Source organism: Pyrgilauda ruficollis, unplaced genomic scaffold, assembly GCF_017590135.1.
Source record: "Pyrgilauda ruficollis isolate IOZ18807 unplaced genomic scaffold, ASM1759013v1 scaffold624, whole genome shotgun sequence".
NCBI lineage: Eukaryota > Metazoa > Chordata > Aves > Passeriformes > Passeridae > Pyrgilauda > Pyrgilauda ruficollis.
Genome location: NW_024527978.1, coordinates 5761 through 24273, shown reverse-complemented (window position 1 = coordinate 24273; position 18513 = coordinate 5761). Strand labels below are relative to the sequence as shown.

The 18513-nt window shown below is 57.4% G+C and overlaps 1 protein-coding gene across 1 annotated transcript; it reads right to left on the bottom strand.

The window, feature by feature from the left end:
- Positions 1-2054: 2054 nt before the first annotated feature.
- On the bottom strand, positions 2055-17094 carry LOC121362517 (protein Wiz-like; the record flags this gene model as incomplete). The annotated part of the gene is given in 5 exon segments (XM_041484085.1): positions 2055-2081; positions 3742-5731; positions 5733-5808; positions 6606-6666; positions 16715-17094. Coding segments are annotated over 5 exon segments (2534 nt in total), but the record flags the coding sequence as incomplete, so codon positions are not given.
- Positions 17095-18513: the final 1419 nt, after the last annotated feature.

Genomic DNA, 18513 nt, shown 5'->3' with positions numbered 1-18513 from the left:
ACAGGGCTGGGGACATCTTAGAGCTCCTGGTGACAGGTCCTAAATGGGAGGGGACACAGAGGGGTGACAGATCCTAAAGGGGAGGGGACAGGGTGGTGGCATCGGGGAGGGGATAGGGGTTGTGACATCTCCCTTAGGGAGGGGACACAGAAGGTGACAAATCCCTGCAGGGGAGGGGACAGGGGTGGTGGCATCAGGGAGGGGACAGGACAGGGTGGTGGCATCTCCCCGCACGGGACAGCACAGGGGTGGGGACAGGTCCCTGAGGGGAGGGGACACAGAAGGCGACAGGTCCCTGCAGGGGGCAGGACAGGGGTGGTGGCATGTCCCTGCAGGGAGGGGGCACAGAGAGGTGACAGGTCCCAGCGGGGACAGCACAGGGACAGTGACAGATGCCAGCAGGGAGGGGACACAGAAAGTGACAGATCCCACCAGGGACAGCACAGGGACAGTGACAGGTCCCTGCAGGGGGCAGGACAGGGGTGGTGGCATGTCCCTGCAGGGAGGGGACACAGAGAGGTGACAGGTCCCAGCGGGGACAGCACAGGGACAGTGACAGATCCCTGCAGGGGGCAGGATGGAGTGGTGGCATCTCCCTGCAGAGAGGGGACACTGAGAGGTGACAGATCCTAAAGGGGAGGGGACACAGAAGGTGACAGATCCCTGCAGGGGACAGCAGAGGGGTGTGACAGGTCCCTGAGGGAGGGGACAGGGGTGTGACAGGTCCCTGCAGGACAGCACAGGCTGGTGGCATCTCCCTGAGGGAGCCCAGGTCCCTGCAGGGAGGGGACAGGGAGGGGTGGCACGAGAAGGGCCAGGGACCCTGGTGACAAGGCTGGGGACATCCCAGAGCTCCTGGTGACAGGGCTGGGGACACTCTGGGAGCTTTGGGCTGGGGACACCTCAGGGCTGCTGGTGACAAGGCTGGGGACACCCCGGGTGTCTCGGTGGCAGTGCTGAGGACATCCCAGTGACAGGGCTGGGGACATCCTGGGAGCCCATTGGTGACAGGGCTGGGGACACCCCCCGGACCGGCCTGGTGACACTCCGGGGCTCCCGGGGACAGGGCTGGTGACACTCCGGGGCTCCCGGGGCTCGGCCCGGCCGCACCGGGCCCCCCCCGCCTCCCCCGGGCCGGGAGCCCCGAACCAACCCGACCCGACCCGGGCTGCCCGACCCGACCCTTTGGGGGGGAAAAGGGGAATTTTGGGAATTCTGGGGGAAATTGGGGAATTTTGGGGGGAAATTTGGGCTTTTTTTTTTTTTTAAATTGGGGGATTTTGGGGGGAAATTGGGGAATTTTGGAGGGAAAAAATGGGGAATTTGGAGGGAATTTGGGAATGGGAATTGGAAGTATCCAGGATATTGTGGATTTGAGGATTCAAATATCCCAGATTTTGTGGATTTGGGGATTGAAATATCCCGGATTTTGTGGATTTGGAACCAAAATATCCTGGATTTCCAACGGCAAATCCCCAAAATCCCAAACCATGGATCCAGAGGGGCTCCTCCTTCAGCCCCCAAATCCCAAATTCATCCCAAAACCTCCCAAAACCACCCAAAAAATCCCCAAAATCCAAAGCCCTGCGGACACCGAGCTCCTCCTCCAGCCCCAAATCCCAAATTTATCCTAAAACTCCAAAATCACCAAACTTATCCCAAAAAAATCCCCAAAATCCGACCGCAAAAACTCATCCCAAAACCCAAACGGATCCCAAAACACCCAAATTTATCCCAAAACATCCCCAAAATCCAAAGCCCTGCGGACACCAAGCTCCTCCTCCTGCCCCAAATCCCTAATGGATCCCCAAAAATCCCAAAATCGCAGAATTTCTCCCTGTTTTTGGGGTCTCTCTCTGTCCCTGTAGGGCTGCAGGACCTCGACCCCCAGGGCGTGGGAACGGCGCCGATTTCGGCAGATCCCAAAACCAGCAAAATTTATCCCAAAAAATCTCCAAAATCTGACACCAAAAACTCATCCCGAAACCCAAACCCAAACGGATCCCAAAACTGCCCCAAATTCCCAATTTCTCCCCATTTTTGGGGTCTCAGGCTGAACGTGCCCGGGTCGAAGTTGGCCACTGCAAGGGAGGAGAGGTGGTCAGGGATGGGACTGGGGCCACCAGAAACCACTAGGAAAACAAAAATCCCAAAAAAACCCAAAAGGAACCCAAAAAAATCCTAAAGAAACCTAAAGGAACCCAAAAAACCCGCCCAGAAACACCAAAAAACCACCAAGCTCCAGCCCATCAGGCTGAACGTGCCCAGGTTAAAGTTGGCCACTGCAAGGGAGGAGAGGTGGTCAGGGGTGGGACCGGGGCCACCAGAAACCACCAGGAAATGAAAAATCCCAAAAAACCCCAAAAGGAACCCAAAACTCCCCAAAAAAACCTAAAGGAACCCAAAAAACCAAAAAGAAACCCAAAAGGAACCCAAAAAACCAAAAAGAAACCCAAAAGGAACCAAAAATATCCTAAAGGAACCCAAAAATGCACACCCAGAAACACCAAAAAACCACCAAAATCCAGCCCATCAGGCTGAACGTGCTCAGGTTAAAGTTGGCCACTGGAAGGGAGGAGAGGTGGTCAGGGGAGCGACCAGGGCCACCAGAAACCACCAGGAAATGAAAAATCCCAAAAAACCCCAAAAGGAACCCAAAACTCCCAAAAAAAACCCTAAAGGAACCCAAAAAACCCCACCCAGAAACACCAAAAAAAACCCAAAATCCACCCCACGAGGCTGAACATGCCCGGGTCAAAGTTGGCCACTGGAAAGAGGGACAAGTGGTCAGGGGAGGGACCAGGGCAACCAAAAATGCAGCAAGGTCCCAAAAAACCCCACCGAAAAACTCCAAAAAACCCCCAAAATCCACCTCTGGTCAGATGTCCAGGTGGGTTGGTAGCCACCGGGGCCACCAAAACCTCTGGTCACATGTCCAGGATGATTTGCAGCCACCAGGGCCACCAAAACCTCTCCACTGGAAAGAGGGACAAGTGGTCAGGGGAGGGACCAGGGCAACCAAAAATGCAGCAAGGTCCCAAAAAACCCCACCGAAAAACTCCAAAAAACCCCCAAAATCCACCTCTGGTCAGATGTCCAGGTGGGTTTGTAGCCACCAGGGCCACCAAAACCTCTGGTCACATGTCCAGGATGATTTGCAGCCACCAGGGCCACCAAAACCTCTGGTCACATGTCCAGGTGGGTTTGTAGCTAGCCACTGGGGCCACCAAGAGCTGTGGTCACATGTCCAGGTGGGTTTGTAGCCACCAGGGCCACCAAGACCTGTGGCCGGATGTCCAAGGGGGGTTGGTAGCCACCAGGGCCACCAAAACCCCAGGTCAGATGTCCAGGGGGGTTTGCAGCCACCGGGGCCACCAAAACCTGTGGTCACATGTCCAGGTGGGTTTGTACCCACCAGGGCCACCAAGAGCTGTGGTCATACGTCCAGGTGGGTTCGCAGCCACCAGGGCCACCAAAACCTGTGGTCACACGTCCAGGTGGGTTTGTAGCCACCAGGGCCACCAAGAGCTGTGGCCAGATGTCCAGGATGATTTGTAGCCACCAGGGCCACCAAGACCCCAGGTCACACGTCCAGGTGGGTTCGCAGCCACCAGGACCACCAAGATCTCCGTGCCCATAGCCCCCAACCCCCAGCGCCCACCCCGCAGACCCTCGAGGCCGGCCGGGAGCAGAAGACCTCCCCGCGGGAGCTGGGAGAAGCAGGAGTTTGGTACAAACTACCTTTTTTCTTCTTCTTCTGGAAGGAGAACTTCTGCTCGATGGCCTTGACCTCCTCGGCCGAGATGAAGTGCCGCACGTTGTAGCTGACGCCGACGCGGTTCAGGTGGCCGCGCACGTGGTTGGCCAGGCCGATGCCGTTGTGGAAGCGGTCGGGGCAGTAGGGACATTTCCTCTCCTCGTTCTTCAGCATGGTGGCCTCCGAGTCCAGCAGCTCCTCGAGCTCCAGGGGACCCTCCAGCGGCGCGTCCAGCAGGAGAACGTCCAGGGGAAGGGGCTCCTCCAGCAGGAACTCCTGCGGTGGGAGAAGCTTCCTCTTGAGGGGCTTCCCCCGCGGCCTCTTGGCGGCCCTGGGGTGGGCGCTCATCTCCTCCAGGACCACCACGGGCACCGTCATCCTCAGCTGGCGCCGCTGCTCCTCCGAGGCCACCGCCGGGTCCGCGGCCCTCAGGGCGGCCCCGAAGGTCCTCTTGAGCTCCAGCGCGGCCTGAGGGACGGCGACGGCGCCGGCGGCCCTGCCGTCCCCCGGGTCCGTCTCCTCCTCGGCGCCGGCCGGCGCCCACCCGTGCCGCAGCTCCTCCGGCCCCGCGGGGCGGCCGCGCAGGTTGTCCCCGTCCCCCTCCGGCTGCTGGGTGGCCGCTCTCTTCCTCAGCTGCTGCAGGGCCGAGTGGGAGTAGGCTTTGGACGACGAGAACCCGGCAAACCCCAAGCTTTGGTGGGAATACGGCGCCGCCTTCCTGGCGTGGTGGAAGCCCTGCAGCGGCTCCTTCTTGGCGGCCCCGTCGCCCTTGTCCAGCCTGGGGTGGCCCAAGCCGAAGGCGGGGTCGTAGAGGGAGGGACCCTCCCGGCACGGGGGCGGGAAGAGCCGCTCCGAGAAGCCCTTCTCGCCCTTGCCGAACACCTCGGCGTCGGCGAAGCGGGCGGGCCGGGCGGGGCTGTAGGAGTCGCGGCTGGTGCCGGGCTGGTTGGGATCGTCCTCGAAGGTCTCGGGCTGCCAGGAGAAGTGGGAGTGGGCGTATCTCAGGTGCTCCTTGAGGATGTGCTCGTTGGGCGCCGGGAAGCCGCAGAGGACGCAGGCGCTCGGCGCTTTGCCGGCCGGCGCCGCCGGCAGCTCGTCGGCTTGGAAGGGTTTGTAGAGGCCGTGCCCGGCGCCGTCGCGGAGCTCTCCGAAGAGGCCGGAGCTCCTGGAGGCGTGCTCCTTCCTCTCCTTGACGTGCATCTTGGCGTGCTGCACGAAGATCTTGGAGGAGTTGGTGCCGAAAACGCATTTGGGGCACTGCAGCCGCGCCTCGCGCCCCTCGTCCGGGAACTCGTTCAGCTTCTGGATCTCCTCGATGATCTTCTCCCGCGACTCCTGGTGGAGCCTCTTGTGCCGCTCCAGCGCCGCCGGCTCGGCGAAGGCCCAGCCGCACTCACCGCAGCAGAAGCGGCAGCGGCCGGCGGGCGCGTCGGCGCCGCGCTCGGCGCCGCGGTTGTGCTGCAGCATGTGCTCCAGCAGGTGCTCCTTGCGGCGGAAGTAGATGCTGCACTCGATGCAGGTGAACACGCTGGGGCTGTCCTCCCGCTCCGGCTCCTCGTCCTTGCGGGGCTCCTCCAGCAGCACCCCGCACACGTACGGCCGCACCTCCGCCGGCTCCGGCAGCAGCCGCTCCACCGAGTCCTCGGCGTTCACCGTCCACGACTGCTTGCCCACCACGTCCAGCTTGGGCAGCGTCCACTCGGCCGCGGAGCCCGGCTCGGCCGGCTCCGGCTTGGCCGCCGGCGCTTTCCGCCGGCAGCTCTCCGAGGCTTTGGCTTTGGCTCTGCGCGAGGCCGGGCCGCGCGAGGCTGCCGCGTCCGGCGCCGGCTGCGGCTCCTGGAAGGACGGGCTGGGGCTCCTGGAGATCCACTCCAACCTCTGGACGCCCCCGCGGCCCCGCTGGGCGCCGAGCCCTTCGGCGTGCTTTGGTTCGTCGTGGGGCCGCTCCTCCTCGGGGGACGTCGGCCGGCCGCGCGCCCCAGGGCACGGCCGCGGGCAGCGGCCGGAACAGCGCCCGCGGGAACGCCGGCGGCTGCTCCTCGGGCACCGGCCTGCAAGGGAATTCCGGGGTGAAAAACGGCGTTTTGGGGAGCACCGAGGTTTGCTGGGTCCGAGGATTTGTGGGGCGTTCCCAAAAGTTTGGGCTGGACGCAAAACCAGCCCTTCCCACCCTGCCATGGCTGGAAGAACCTCGGGAACTCCAGGGGCTCCTCATTCATGGGGCTGGAAGGGAATTTTGGGGTGAAAAACGGCGTTTTGGGGAGCACCGAGGTTTGCTGGGTTCGAGGATTTGTGGGGGTTCCCAAAAATGTGGGAGGGGAACAAATCCCACTCTGCCATGGCTGGAAGAACCTTGGGAAACCCTGCCATGGCTGGAAGAACCTCGGGAACTCCAGGGGCTCCTCATTCATGGGGCTGGAAGGGAATTTTGGGGTGAAAAATGGGATTTTGGGGAGCACCGAGGTTTGCTGGGGGCGGGGTTGAAGGATCTGTGTGGGATTCCCAAAAAGTTTGGGATGGACACAAATCCCACTCTGCCATGACTGGAAGAACCTTGGGAGTACCCTTGGGAATTCCAGGTGCTCCTCATTTGTGGGGCTGGAACGGAATTCTGGGGTGAAAAATGGGATTTTGGGAAAACACAACCAGGATATTCCCAGGGGGAGCTGGGATGGATCCAGGGGGAACTGGGGTCACTCCAGGGTGAACTGGGATGGCCTGGGCGGGACTGGGATGGCTCCAGGGTGAACTGGGATCTCTGCAGGGTGAACTGGGGTCACTCCAGGGTGAACTGGGACAGCCTGGGAGCCCCTGGCCGCTCCCGGCTGCTCCGTCCCTCAGAACTCACCCGAGCTGTGTCCGGTGAGCCGCGGCCGGGACGGCTCCGGAGAGGGCGGGGTCGGGCTCATCTGGAAAACACGGAGAACAGCGGGGTCAGCACGGCCGGGACCGGGTCAGCACGGCCAGGATTGGGGTCAGCAGGGACAGGACCGGGTCAGCACGGCCAGGACCGGGTCAGCACGGCCAGGACCAGGTCAGCACGGCCGGGGGTCAGCACGGCCAGGACCTGGGTCAGCACGGCCAGGACCGGGTCAGCACGGCCAGGACCGGGTCAGCATGGCCAGGACTGGGTCAGCACAGCCAGGACCGGGGTCAGCACGGCCAGGACCGGGTCAGCACGGCCAGGATCGGGGTCAGCACGGCCAGGACCGGGTCAGCACAGCCAGGATTGGGTCAGCACGGCCAGGAGAACAGCGGGGTCAGCACAGCCAGGACCGGGTCAGCACGGCCAGGATCGGGTCAGCACGGCCAGGAGAACAGCGGGGTCAGCACGGCCAGGACCGGGTCAGCATGGCCAGGACCGGGTCAGCACGCCTTTCCCAGCAAACCGCAGCCCGGGGGCGGCCGGGAGCGCTCCCAGAGCTTGTCCCGGCACAGCCGAGCCGGATTAGTGCCGGATTTCCCAGCCTGGCTGGGGAGGGCCCAGTGCCGGGAGCAGCATCCGACGGATATTGGGATAATCGCTGCTAAGCACTTTAACTGCCGGGAAAGCTGCCGGGAGATCCCGTTATCCCGGCTCCGGGGAGAGCTCCGGCACGGAGCCACGTTCCCAAAATCCCTGGTCTAGGATCCCGTTATCCCGGCTCCGGGGAGAGCTCCGGCACGGAGCCACGTTCCCAAAATCCCTGGTCTAGGATCCCGTTATCCCGGCTCCGGGGAGAGCTGGATGGAATGGAGCCACATTCCCAAAAATCCCTGCTCCACACTCCCAAAATCCCTGCTCCACATTCCCAAAAATCCCTGTTCTGGGATCCCGTTCTCCTGGCTCTGGGGAGAGCTCCGGCATGGAGCCGTATCCCCAAAATCCCTGCTCCACATTCCCAAAATACCTGCTCCACATTCCCAAAATCCCTGCTCCCATTCCCAAAACCCCTGCTCCACATTCCCAAAATCCCCATTCAACATTCCGACAATCCCTGTTCCAGGATCCCGTTATCCCACCTCTGGGGAGAGGTGGCTGGGATGGAGCCACAAAAAATGGGGAACAACCCCAACATTCCCAAAATCCCGGAGTTTAACCCCAACATTCCCAAAATTATTTAACCCAACACAACCCAACCCAACTCAATGAAAACAAACTCAAACTCAACCCAACCCAACTCAACAAAATCCAACTCCACCAAACCCAACCCAACTCAACCAAACCCAACCCATCCACACCCAATCAAACCAAATCCAACTCAACCAAATTCATCCCAATTCAACCCAACCCAACCCAAACCAATGAAAACGAACCCAAACCAACTCAACCAAACTCAACCCAACCCAACCAAACCCAACTCAATCAAACCAAATCCAACTCAACAAAATTCATCCCAACCCAACTCAATTCAAACCCAACTCAACCCAACCAAACCTAACTCAATACAACCAAACCCAACTCAACAAAATTCATCCCAACCCAACTCAATTCAAACCCAACTCAACCCAACCAAACCCAACTCAATACAACCAAACCCAACTCAACAAAATTCATCCCAACCCAACTCAATTCAAACCCAACTCAACCCAACCAAACCCAACTCAATACAACCAAACTCAACTCAAACCAAGCAACTAAACCCAACCCAACCAACCCAACACAACCCCATGGATTCCTGCCATGGACGGCGCGGATTCGGGGTCGTTACCAGCACCACGAGGAATTCCACCAAGGAAATGTTCAGCCATGGAAAAATTAAGGTTGGTGAAGAAGAATCCCGGAATGGTTACGGTTGGAAGAGACCTCCAAGACCAAGCCCAACCCTCACCTGGTCACCCAGGACCAGGAGATGCCCAAAATTGGGAGTTTCCGGCCGTTGAAGCCGTTTGGCTCCCCAGAATCCCCCTGGAAACATGAGGAAGTGGGAATTCCATTCCCCACATCCCAGCCCGGCCCCAAATCCATCCAACGGCCCCAAATTTGGCTTTTCCAGCTCCACGGAGCACCCAGGGTGGGTCCAACCCAACCGTTGGGCAGGCAAAGGCGCCCGGGGTTGGTGACCCCAACGTTCCCAGGGAACGAGCGCGACGGAAAGAGAAAAACACGGAAATTCCCCCAAAAAAGGGCAAATGGAAGTTCCTCCCTCTCCAATCCATCCTAAAAAATTCCCACGGAAAGCTGGGATGGACCCAGACCCACGGGATTGTCCCCATGGGAGACTCGGAGCCATGGGAGAGGTGGTGACATCACAGAATGATCCCAAATGAGCCCTGGAATGTCCCCATTGGAGAGGATCCATGGGAGAGCCAATGACATCACGGATTGATCCCAAATGAGCCCTGGAATGTCCCCATTGGAGAGGATCCATGGGAGAGCCAATGACGTCATGGATTGATCCCAAATGAGCTCTGGAACGTCCCCATTGGAGAGGATCCATGGGAGAGCCAATGACGTCATGGATTGATCCCAAATCAACCCTGGAATGTCCCCACTGGAGACTCGGAGCAGATCCATGGGAGTTCTGGTGACATCATGGAACAGATCCCAAACAAGCTCTGGAATGTCCCCATCAGAGAAGATCCACAGATGATCACGTAACATCATGGAATAATCCCAAACAAGCTCTGGAATGTCCCTGTTGGAGCAGATCCACAGAAGATCTGGTGACATCACAGAACAGATCCCAAACGAGCTCTGCAATGTCCCCATTGGAGAGGATCCATGGAAGATCTGGTGGCGGCATCACGGAATGATCCCAAACGAGCTCTGGAATGTCCCCATTGGAGAGGATCCATGGAAGATCTGGTGGCGGCATCACGGAATGATCCCAAACAAGCTCTGGAATGTCCCCATTGGAACAGATCCATGGGAGATCTGGTGGTGACATCATGGAATTGATCCCAAAGGAGCTCTGGAATGTCCCCGTTGGAGCAGATCCATGGGAGATCTGGTGACATCATGGAACAGATCCCAAACAAGCTCTGGAATGTCCCCGTTGGAGCAGATCCATGGGAGATCTGGTGACATCATGGAACAGATCCCAAACAAGCTCTGGAATGTCCCCATTGGAACAGATCCATGGGAGATCTGGGGGTGACATCATGGAATTGATCCCAAAGGAGCTCTGGAATGTCCCCGTTGGAGCAGATCCATGGGAGATCTGGTGACATCACAGAATTGATCCCAGTCTCTGGAATGTTCCCGGGATGATCCCTGCGCGCCAAAGCCTCCCGAGCTCCGATTTTGGAGGAAATCCATGGAAAAAGGGAGGAGGTTCCTCATCCCACCGCTCACCAGGGGCTGGAAAAATCCCTCTGGGGCCAAATCCAACCCGGATGGGATCCAGGCCACAGCTCCCTCCACACTCCCAGGACAACACGGCCCTTCCAGGACTTTCCAGGTGCCCCAAATTCCCCAAAAACGCCCCCAAAACTCCGATGGATTCGTCCCTCCCGAAGTTCTCCGGTTCCTCTCCCCGGGAACAGCTGCTCCGCTGCTTTTCCAAGAAAAGAGGCCCAACCTGGGGCCGGCTCCAGGAGAGGCCAGGCCGGCTGCCGGAGGAGCGGCCGCGCCCAGCGGGGCTGGAAAACGTTCCCAGGAAAATTTGGGATGTCCCCAAAGGGGTTTGGAGGCACCTCGGGACCGACCCGACCCAGGTGGAGGAGGAGAAACGTCCCAGGAGGGAGAAATCCAGAGGGAAGAGGGAGATCCGCGGATCTGGGAGATTCCATGGGGGGGAATGATGTCCCAGCCCCGTTCCAGATCCCAGAAAAGTTCCGGGAAAAAGTTTGGAGAAGTTCTGGATGGGGGGGGAGGGAAGAGGAGGGGGATGGGGGCCTGAAAATTCCAGGGGAATCCCGGGAATGGGGAGGGATGGGAATTTCGAGAGCTCAGGGATCACATGGGAGCCGTGAGTCAGCGACAGGGAAGGGAAAAAACAAACGTCAAAAATCCCTGGAAAGCTGAAAAATCAGAGAAAAAATCAAAACCACGGCACCTGCAGCTCCCGGGGAAAAGGCAGCGGAGACAGAAAAGCTGGAACAGCTCCTGGAAAAGCTCCTGGAAAAATTCCAGCAGTGCCAACGAGGCGGGAAATCCCCAAAACTGAGGAATTCTGTCCCAAAAGTGAGGGGGAGGATTCCCTGGGAATGTTTGCCTTGGCAGCGGCCCCGGCAGCCGGCGCTCGCGGCGCTGCCGGAGCTTTCCGAGGGTCGGGGAGCCCCGGCTGGGACCGGGGAGCCCCGGGGACGCCGGGGAACGCCAGGGAAAGCTTTTCCCACGGGAAAAGGGAGAAACGGGGGGATGAGGGACAGGGTCAGGACTGAGGGGGGATCCTGGGGGCCAGGAGGGGATCCTGGGGGCTGGGAAACGCCAGGATGTAATCCTGAACTGCAGGACACGATCCCGAACTCCAGGACAAGATCCCAAACTCCAGGACAAGATCCCAAACTCCAGGACGCGATCCCAAACTGCAGGACACGATCCCAAACTCCAGGACAAGATCCCAAACTTCAGGACGTGATGCCAAACTGCAGGATGGGATCCTGGGGGCCGGGAAACGGCAGGACGCGATCCCAAACTGCAGGACACGATCCCAAACTCCAGGACAAGATCCCAAACTTCAGGACGTGATGCCAAACTGCAGGATGGGATCCTGGGGGCCGGGAAACGGCAGGACGCGATCCCAAACTGCAGGACACGATCCCAAACTCCAGGACAAGATCCCAAACTTCAGGACGTGATGCCAAACTGCAGGATGGGATCCTGGGGGCCGGGAAACGGCAGGACGCGATCCCAAACTGCAGGACACGATCCCAAACTCCAGGACAAGATCCCAAACTTCAGGACGTGATGCCAAACTGCAGGATGGGATCCTGGGGGCCGGGAAACGGCAGGACGCGATCCCAAACTGCAGGACACGATCCCAAACTCCAGGACAAGATCCCAAACTTCAGGACGTGATGCCAAACTGCAGGATGGGATCCTGGGGGCCGGGAAACGGCAGGACGCGATCCCAAACTGCAGGACACGATCCCAAACTCCAGGACAAGATCCCAAACTTCAGGACGTGATGCCAAACTGCAGGATGGGATCCTGGGGGCCGGGAAACGGCAGGACGCGATCCCAAACTGCAGGACACGATCCCAAACTCCAGGACAAGATCCCAAACTTCAGGACGTGATGCCAAACTGCAGGATGGGATCCTGGGGGCCGGGAAACGGCAGGACGCGATCCCAAACTGCAGGACACGATCCCAAACTCCAGGACAATATCCCAAACTGCAGGATGGGATCCTGAGATCCAGGATGTGATCCCAAACTCCAGGACATGATCCCAAACTCCCAGATAGGATCCCAAACTGCAGGACACGATCCCAAACTCCAGGACAATATCCCAAACTGCAGGATGGGATCCTGGGATCCAGGATGTGATCCCAAACTCCAGGACATGATCCCAAACTCCAAGATAGGATCCTGGGGTCCAGGACACAATCCCAAACTCCAGGACATGATCCCGAACTCCAGCACATGATCCCAAACTTCCGTAAAATGATCCCAAACTCCAGGAGGTGATCCTGGGATCCCAGAAACCCCAGGACACGACCCCAAACTCCAGGACAAGATCCCAAACTGCAGGACACGATCCCAAACGCCAGGATACAATCCCATGATTTTGATCCCGAACTCCAGCACATGATCCCAAACTTCCGTAAAATGATCCCAAACTCCAGGAGGTGATCCTGGGATCCCAGAAACCCCAGGACACGACCCCAAACTCCAGGACAAGATCCCAAACTGCAGGACACGATCCCAAACGCCAGGATACAATCCCATGATTTTTCAGCCCAAAAACTGGGATTTTTCAGCCCAGAAAACCAGGATTTTTCAGCCCAAATCAACAGGATTTTACAGCCCAAGGCCAGAATTTTATGGTTTAAAACCAGGGATTTTATGATTTAAAAAACGAGATTTTATGGTTTAAAAACCAGGATTTTACAGCCCAAAAATTGGGATTTTACACCCCAAAACCAGGGACTTTAGGGCCCAAAGATGGGGATTTTATGGCCCAAAAATGGGGATTTTACAGCCCAAAAATGGGGATTTTAGGGCCCACTGGGAGTTAAACCCGGTCCTTGTCCTACTTCGGGAAATCCCAAACCTCTGGCGGCGTTTCCCTCCCGGGTTTATTTTTAAACCGTGGCCCCGTTCCGGCACCGGGGAGGGTCGGGTCGGGCTGGGGAGGGGATTTGGGGTTTGGGATTTGGGATTTGGGATGTTATTTATAGCCCCACAAGCCGGGCACGGCAGCTGCTCCGAGCCTGCCGCCAAAATTTTGGGAAAACGGAGCCAAAAACGGCTCCGGACGTCGCTGACCCCGAAGGTGTGGGGGCACCTTGAGGAGCAGGGCGGTGGCCATGGGGTCGAGGCATCCTGCTGACCCCAAAGTGGATTTTGGGGCTCCCCGCGGCCCCAAAAGTCTTTGGGAAGAGTTCCTGACCCCAAAAGTCTTTGGGAAAAGCTCCTGAACCCGCAAAACCTTGGGAAGAGCTCCTGACCCCAAAAAACTTTGAGAAGAGTTCCCGACCCCAAAAGTCTTTGGGAAAAGCTCCCAAAGTCCCAAAAAGTCTTGGGAAGAGCTCCCAACCCCAAAAGTCTTTTGGAAGAGCTCCCGGCCCCAAAGGAGATCTTTGGGAAAAGCTGCTGACCCCAAAAATCTCTGAAAGGAACTCCCAACCCCAAAAGTCTCTGGGAAAAGTTACTGACCCCAAAAAGATTTGGGAAGAGTTGCCAATCCCAAAAGTGTTTGGGAAGAGCTTCCGACCCCAAAAGTCTCTGGAAAAAACTCCTGACCCCCAAAGTCTTTGGGAAGAGCTCCTGGCCCCAAAAATCTTTGGGAAGAGCTCCTGACCCCAAAAGTCCTTGCGTAAAGCTCCCAACCCTAAAAGTCCTTGGGAGGAGCTTCTGTCCCCAAAAACTTTGGAAAGAGTTCCTGGCCCCAATAGTCTTTGGGAAGAGCTGCCAACCCTAAAAGTCCTTGGGAAGAGTTACAGACCCCCAAAAAACTTTAGGAACAGCTACAGACCCCAAAAATCTTTGGGAAAAGCTCCAAAGTCCCCAAAAAACTTTGGGAGGAGCTCCCAACACCAGAAGTCTTTGGGAAAAGCCACCGACCCCAAAAAGATTTGGGAAGAGTTCCCGACCCCAAAAAGATTTGGGAAGAGCTCCTGACCCCAAAAAGATTTGGGAAGAGTTCCCGACCCCAAAACTCTTGGGCTCCGAGAGCTCCATCGCAGGAGCGATGGTGCCTCACGAATTTTCCGTCCCAGTTTGGGGCTGTTCCCGTCCCAGTTTGGGGCTGTTCTCATCCCGGTTTGGGGCTGTTCTCATCCCGGTTTGGGGCTGTTCCCGTCCCAGTTTGGGGCTGTTCCCGTCCCAGTTTGGGGCTGTTCCCGTCCCAGTTTGGGGCTGTTCCCGTCCCAGTTTGGGATGTTTTTGGGGTTTTTGGGTGTTGCTCTTGTGATTTTTCCTGGATCAGGTTCAAAGCACCATAAAAAACTCCAAGAGTTGGCAAAGATCCCTCGGGATGGGATCCAGAAGGGTTTGGAGGCACCTGGAAGGCTCTGCTGGTCCCAAAATCCCAAAATCCTGCCAAAGTTTGAGTTCCAGGAATGGAGAACCCCGTGGGAGGAGCCACCCCACAAGAACGACACCATTTCACCCCAAATAAACCCCAAAAATACCCCAAAGCTCTCTGGGATGGTTCCAAATTAAATCAGGGCCTTGGAGGCACCTGGGGCGCTCTGCTCGTCCCAAAATTGACCCCAAGGGTTGGACAACCCTGTGGGAGGAGCCACCCCACAAGAGTGAGACGATTTCACCCCAAGCAAACCCCAAAAATACCCCAAACACGGCTCTGGCCACCCCAAACACGGCTCTGGCCACCCCAAACACGGCTCTGGCCACCCCAAACACGGCTCCAAAACACGCCCTGACCATGGCTCCGTCCATCCAGTCACCCCAAACATGACTCTGGCCACCCCTGACCCCAAAACCAGCTCTGGCCACCCTCAGGACCCCAAACATGGCTCCGAACACCCCCTGACCCCAAAAACAGCTCTGGCCACCCCAAAAACAGCTCTGGCCCCAACCCCCCCATGACCCCAAGCACGGCCCCAACGGTCGCTGACCACGGAACCCACAGGAGTCAGGGATGGGGGGAGATAAGGGGAGATAAGGGGGTGAGGGGGAGATAAGGGGGTGAGGGGGTGATACGGGGGGTGAGGGCACCCGGGGTGACCCGATAAGGGTGACAGGGACAGGGACACACCGAGGGGACCCCGGGGACCCCACAGGGCAGCGCCACCCCCTCCTCATTTCCTCTGGATCGGCCCCAAAATGGGGAGAGGGGGAGGATGGGGCAAAGGAAATCCCAGAGGGAAATCCCGGAAAAAAATCCCGGAGAGGACAGGAGGCCACCCCCAAAATACCCAAAACTGCCCCAAAACCAGCCCAGACAGCCCCAAAACTCCTCCAAAAACCCCAGAACTCCCCCAAAACCAGCCCAGACAGCCCCAAAACCCCCAAAACTCCTCCAAAAACCCCAAAACTGCCCCAAAACCACTCCAGACAGCCCCAAAACCCCCAAAATGCCCCCCAAAGCCACTCCAGACAGCCCCAAACCCCCCCAAAACTCCCCCAACAACGTCCCCAAGAGAGCCAATGTCACCAAGAGCACCAAGGACTTCACAAAGAGTCAATGTTGACCAAGACTCAACACCAACACCAGGAGAGCCAAAACCAAGAGCGCCAACGTCATCATCAAGAGAGAACCACCGACACCATCACCAAGAGAGCCAACACCCGGAGAACCAAAACCATCACCAGGAGAACCAACACCATCACCAGGAGAGCCAACACCAGGAGAACCAAAACCATCAACTGGAGAACCAACACCATCAACAAGAGAACCATCACCAGGAGAAACAACACCATCACCAGGAGAACCAACACCATCACCAGGAGAGCCAACACCAGGAGAACCAAAACCATCACCAGGAGAACCAACACCATCACCAGGAGAGCCAACACCAGGAGAACCAAAACCATCAATAAAAGAACCAAGACCATCACCAAGAGAACCAACAGAATCACCAGAACCAACGCCATCACCAGGAGAACCAACATCAATGCCAAGAAAACCAACACCATCACCAAGAGCCAACAACAGCACCAAGAGTCAACACCAAGAAACCCAACACCATCTCTGAGAGACCCAACATCATCACCAAAATGTCAGCGCTGTCACCAAGAGAGAACCAACATCATCACCAGGAGAACCATCACCAAGAGAAAGCCAACACCGTCACCAAAAGACCCAACACCAAGAGACATCCACCATCATCAAGACAGCCAACATCATCACCAAGACACATCCATCATCACTGAGAGATGTCCATCATCATCACCAACACAACCAACATCATCACCAGGAGAACCAACACCATCAGCAAGAGAACCAACGCCATCACCAAGAGAACTAACACCAAGAGAGAACTGAGACCATCACCAAGAGAACCAAGAGAAAGCCAACACCACCACCGAGAGAGCCAACACCATCACAAAGAGAGCCAACACCATCACGCAAAGAACCAACGCCAAGAGAGCCAACATCATCACCAAGAGACATCCATCATCATCACCAAGAGACATCCATCATCATCACCAAGAGACATCCATCATCATCACCAAGAGACATCCATCATCACCAAGAGACATCCATCATCACCAAGACACCCATCATCATCACCAAGACAACCATCACCACGAGAGCCAACACCACCCCCAAGAGAAGCAACCCCAGCACAAACCACCCCGGTGCCACCACGGCTCAGACCGGCAGACCCCACCGAACCGAACCGACCCGACCCGAACAGACCCGACCCCGACCGTGCGCGGCGCCGCCCCGGCGCTCACCGGCCTCGTCGTGCGCTTCCAGGGCCACGTCGGGCTCGTGCCGGGCCAGCGAGGAGAAGAAGTCGGGCTCGTCCCTCGGCTCGGGGGCCTTGCCCTCGCGGCTCGCGGCCGCCAGCTCCTCCTCGGCGCCATAGAAGGCGTCGTCCTCGTCCAGCTCGGTGCCGGGCGGCGCCGCGCTCTGGGTTTTGGCATCCTGCAGGAAGCCGGGCTCCGGGGCGGGGAAGGGCTCGGGGCTGGGCTCGGGGGGCATCAGGAGGGCTCGGGCTCCGTCTCCGAGGCGCTCCGGGAAGGGCGGGACGCTCTCCTCCATGCCGCGCCGGGAACGCGGCGCCGCGCGGAGCAGAACGCGGCGCCGGCACTGCGGGGGCTGCCGGCAAAACCTGCGGGGAAAAGGGGCAGAAAATGAGCAAGGGGAGGGTTTGGGGACACCAAAACCAACCAAAAGTCACCGTGTCACTCTACTGAGGGAAAATGGGCAGAAAATGAGGAAAGGGAGGGTTTGGGGACACCAAAAGTCACCAAAAGTCACCGTGTCACTGTAACGAGAGAAAATGGGCAGAAAATGAGCAAGGGGAGGGTTTGGGGACACCAAAAGTCACCAAAAGTCACCTTGTCACTCTAAAGAGGGAAAATGGGCAGAAAATGAGCAAAGGGAGGGTTTGGGGACACCAAAAGTCACCAAAAGTCACCAAAAGTCACCAAAAGTCACCGTGTCACTCAATTGAGGGAAAATGGGCAGAAAATGAGCAAAGGGAGGGTTTGGGGACACCAAAACCAACCAAAAGTCACCGTGTCACTCTACCGAGGGAAAATGGGCAGAAAATGAGGAAAGGGAGGGTTTGGGGAAAACTGAGCAAATGTCACCGTGTCACTCTAACGAGGGAAAAGGGGCAGAAAATGAGCAAGGGGAGGGTTTGGGGACACCAAAACTGAGCAAATGTCACCGTGTCACTCTAACGAGGGAAAAGGGGCAGAAAATGAGCAAGGGGAGGGTTTGGGGACACCAAAACTGAGCAAATGTCACCGTGTCACTCTAACGAGGGAAAAGGGGCAGAAAATGAGCAAGGGGAGGGTTTGGGGACACCAAAACTGAGCAAATGTCACCGTGTCACTCTAACGAGGGAAAAGGGGCAGAAAATGAGCAAGGGGAGGGTTTGGGGACACCAAAACTGAGCAAATGTCACCGTGTCACTCTAACGAGGGAAAAGGGGCAGAAAATGAGCAAGGGGAGGGTTTGGGGACACCAAAACTGAGCAAATGTCACCGTGTCACTCTAACGAGGGAAAAGGGGCAGAAAATGAGCAAGGGGAGGGTTTGGGGACACCAAAAGTCACCAAAAGTCACCAAAAGTCACCGTGTCACTCAATTGAGGGAAAATGGGCAGAAAATGAGCAAGGGGAGGGTTTGGGGACACCAAAAGTCACCAAAAGTCACCAAAAGTCACCGTGTCACTCAATTGAGGGAAAATGGGCAGAAAATGAGCAAGGGGAGGGTTTGGGGACACCAAAAGTCACCAAATGTCACCTGTGCTCCCCTCCATCACCTGAAATTCCCAAAATTCCCCAAATCTGTCGTTTATCCCAAAAACCTCAATCCCCGAGATGGGAAAAGCCCAAAATGAGGATTTTGGGAGGTTCTGCCGCGGGAGGAGCTGGGGAGGATTGGATTTTCCTCCTGGGAAAAACTTTGGAGACTCCTGGGAGGGGAAGCCAGGCTCAAAGCAGGTGGATTGCCCCAAAATTATTCACCCCAAAATCACCTTTTCCTGCCCTAAAAAGTGGGAATTGAAATTACCCAAG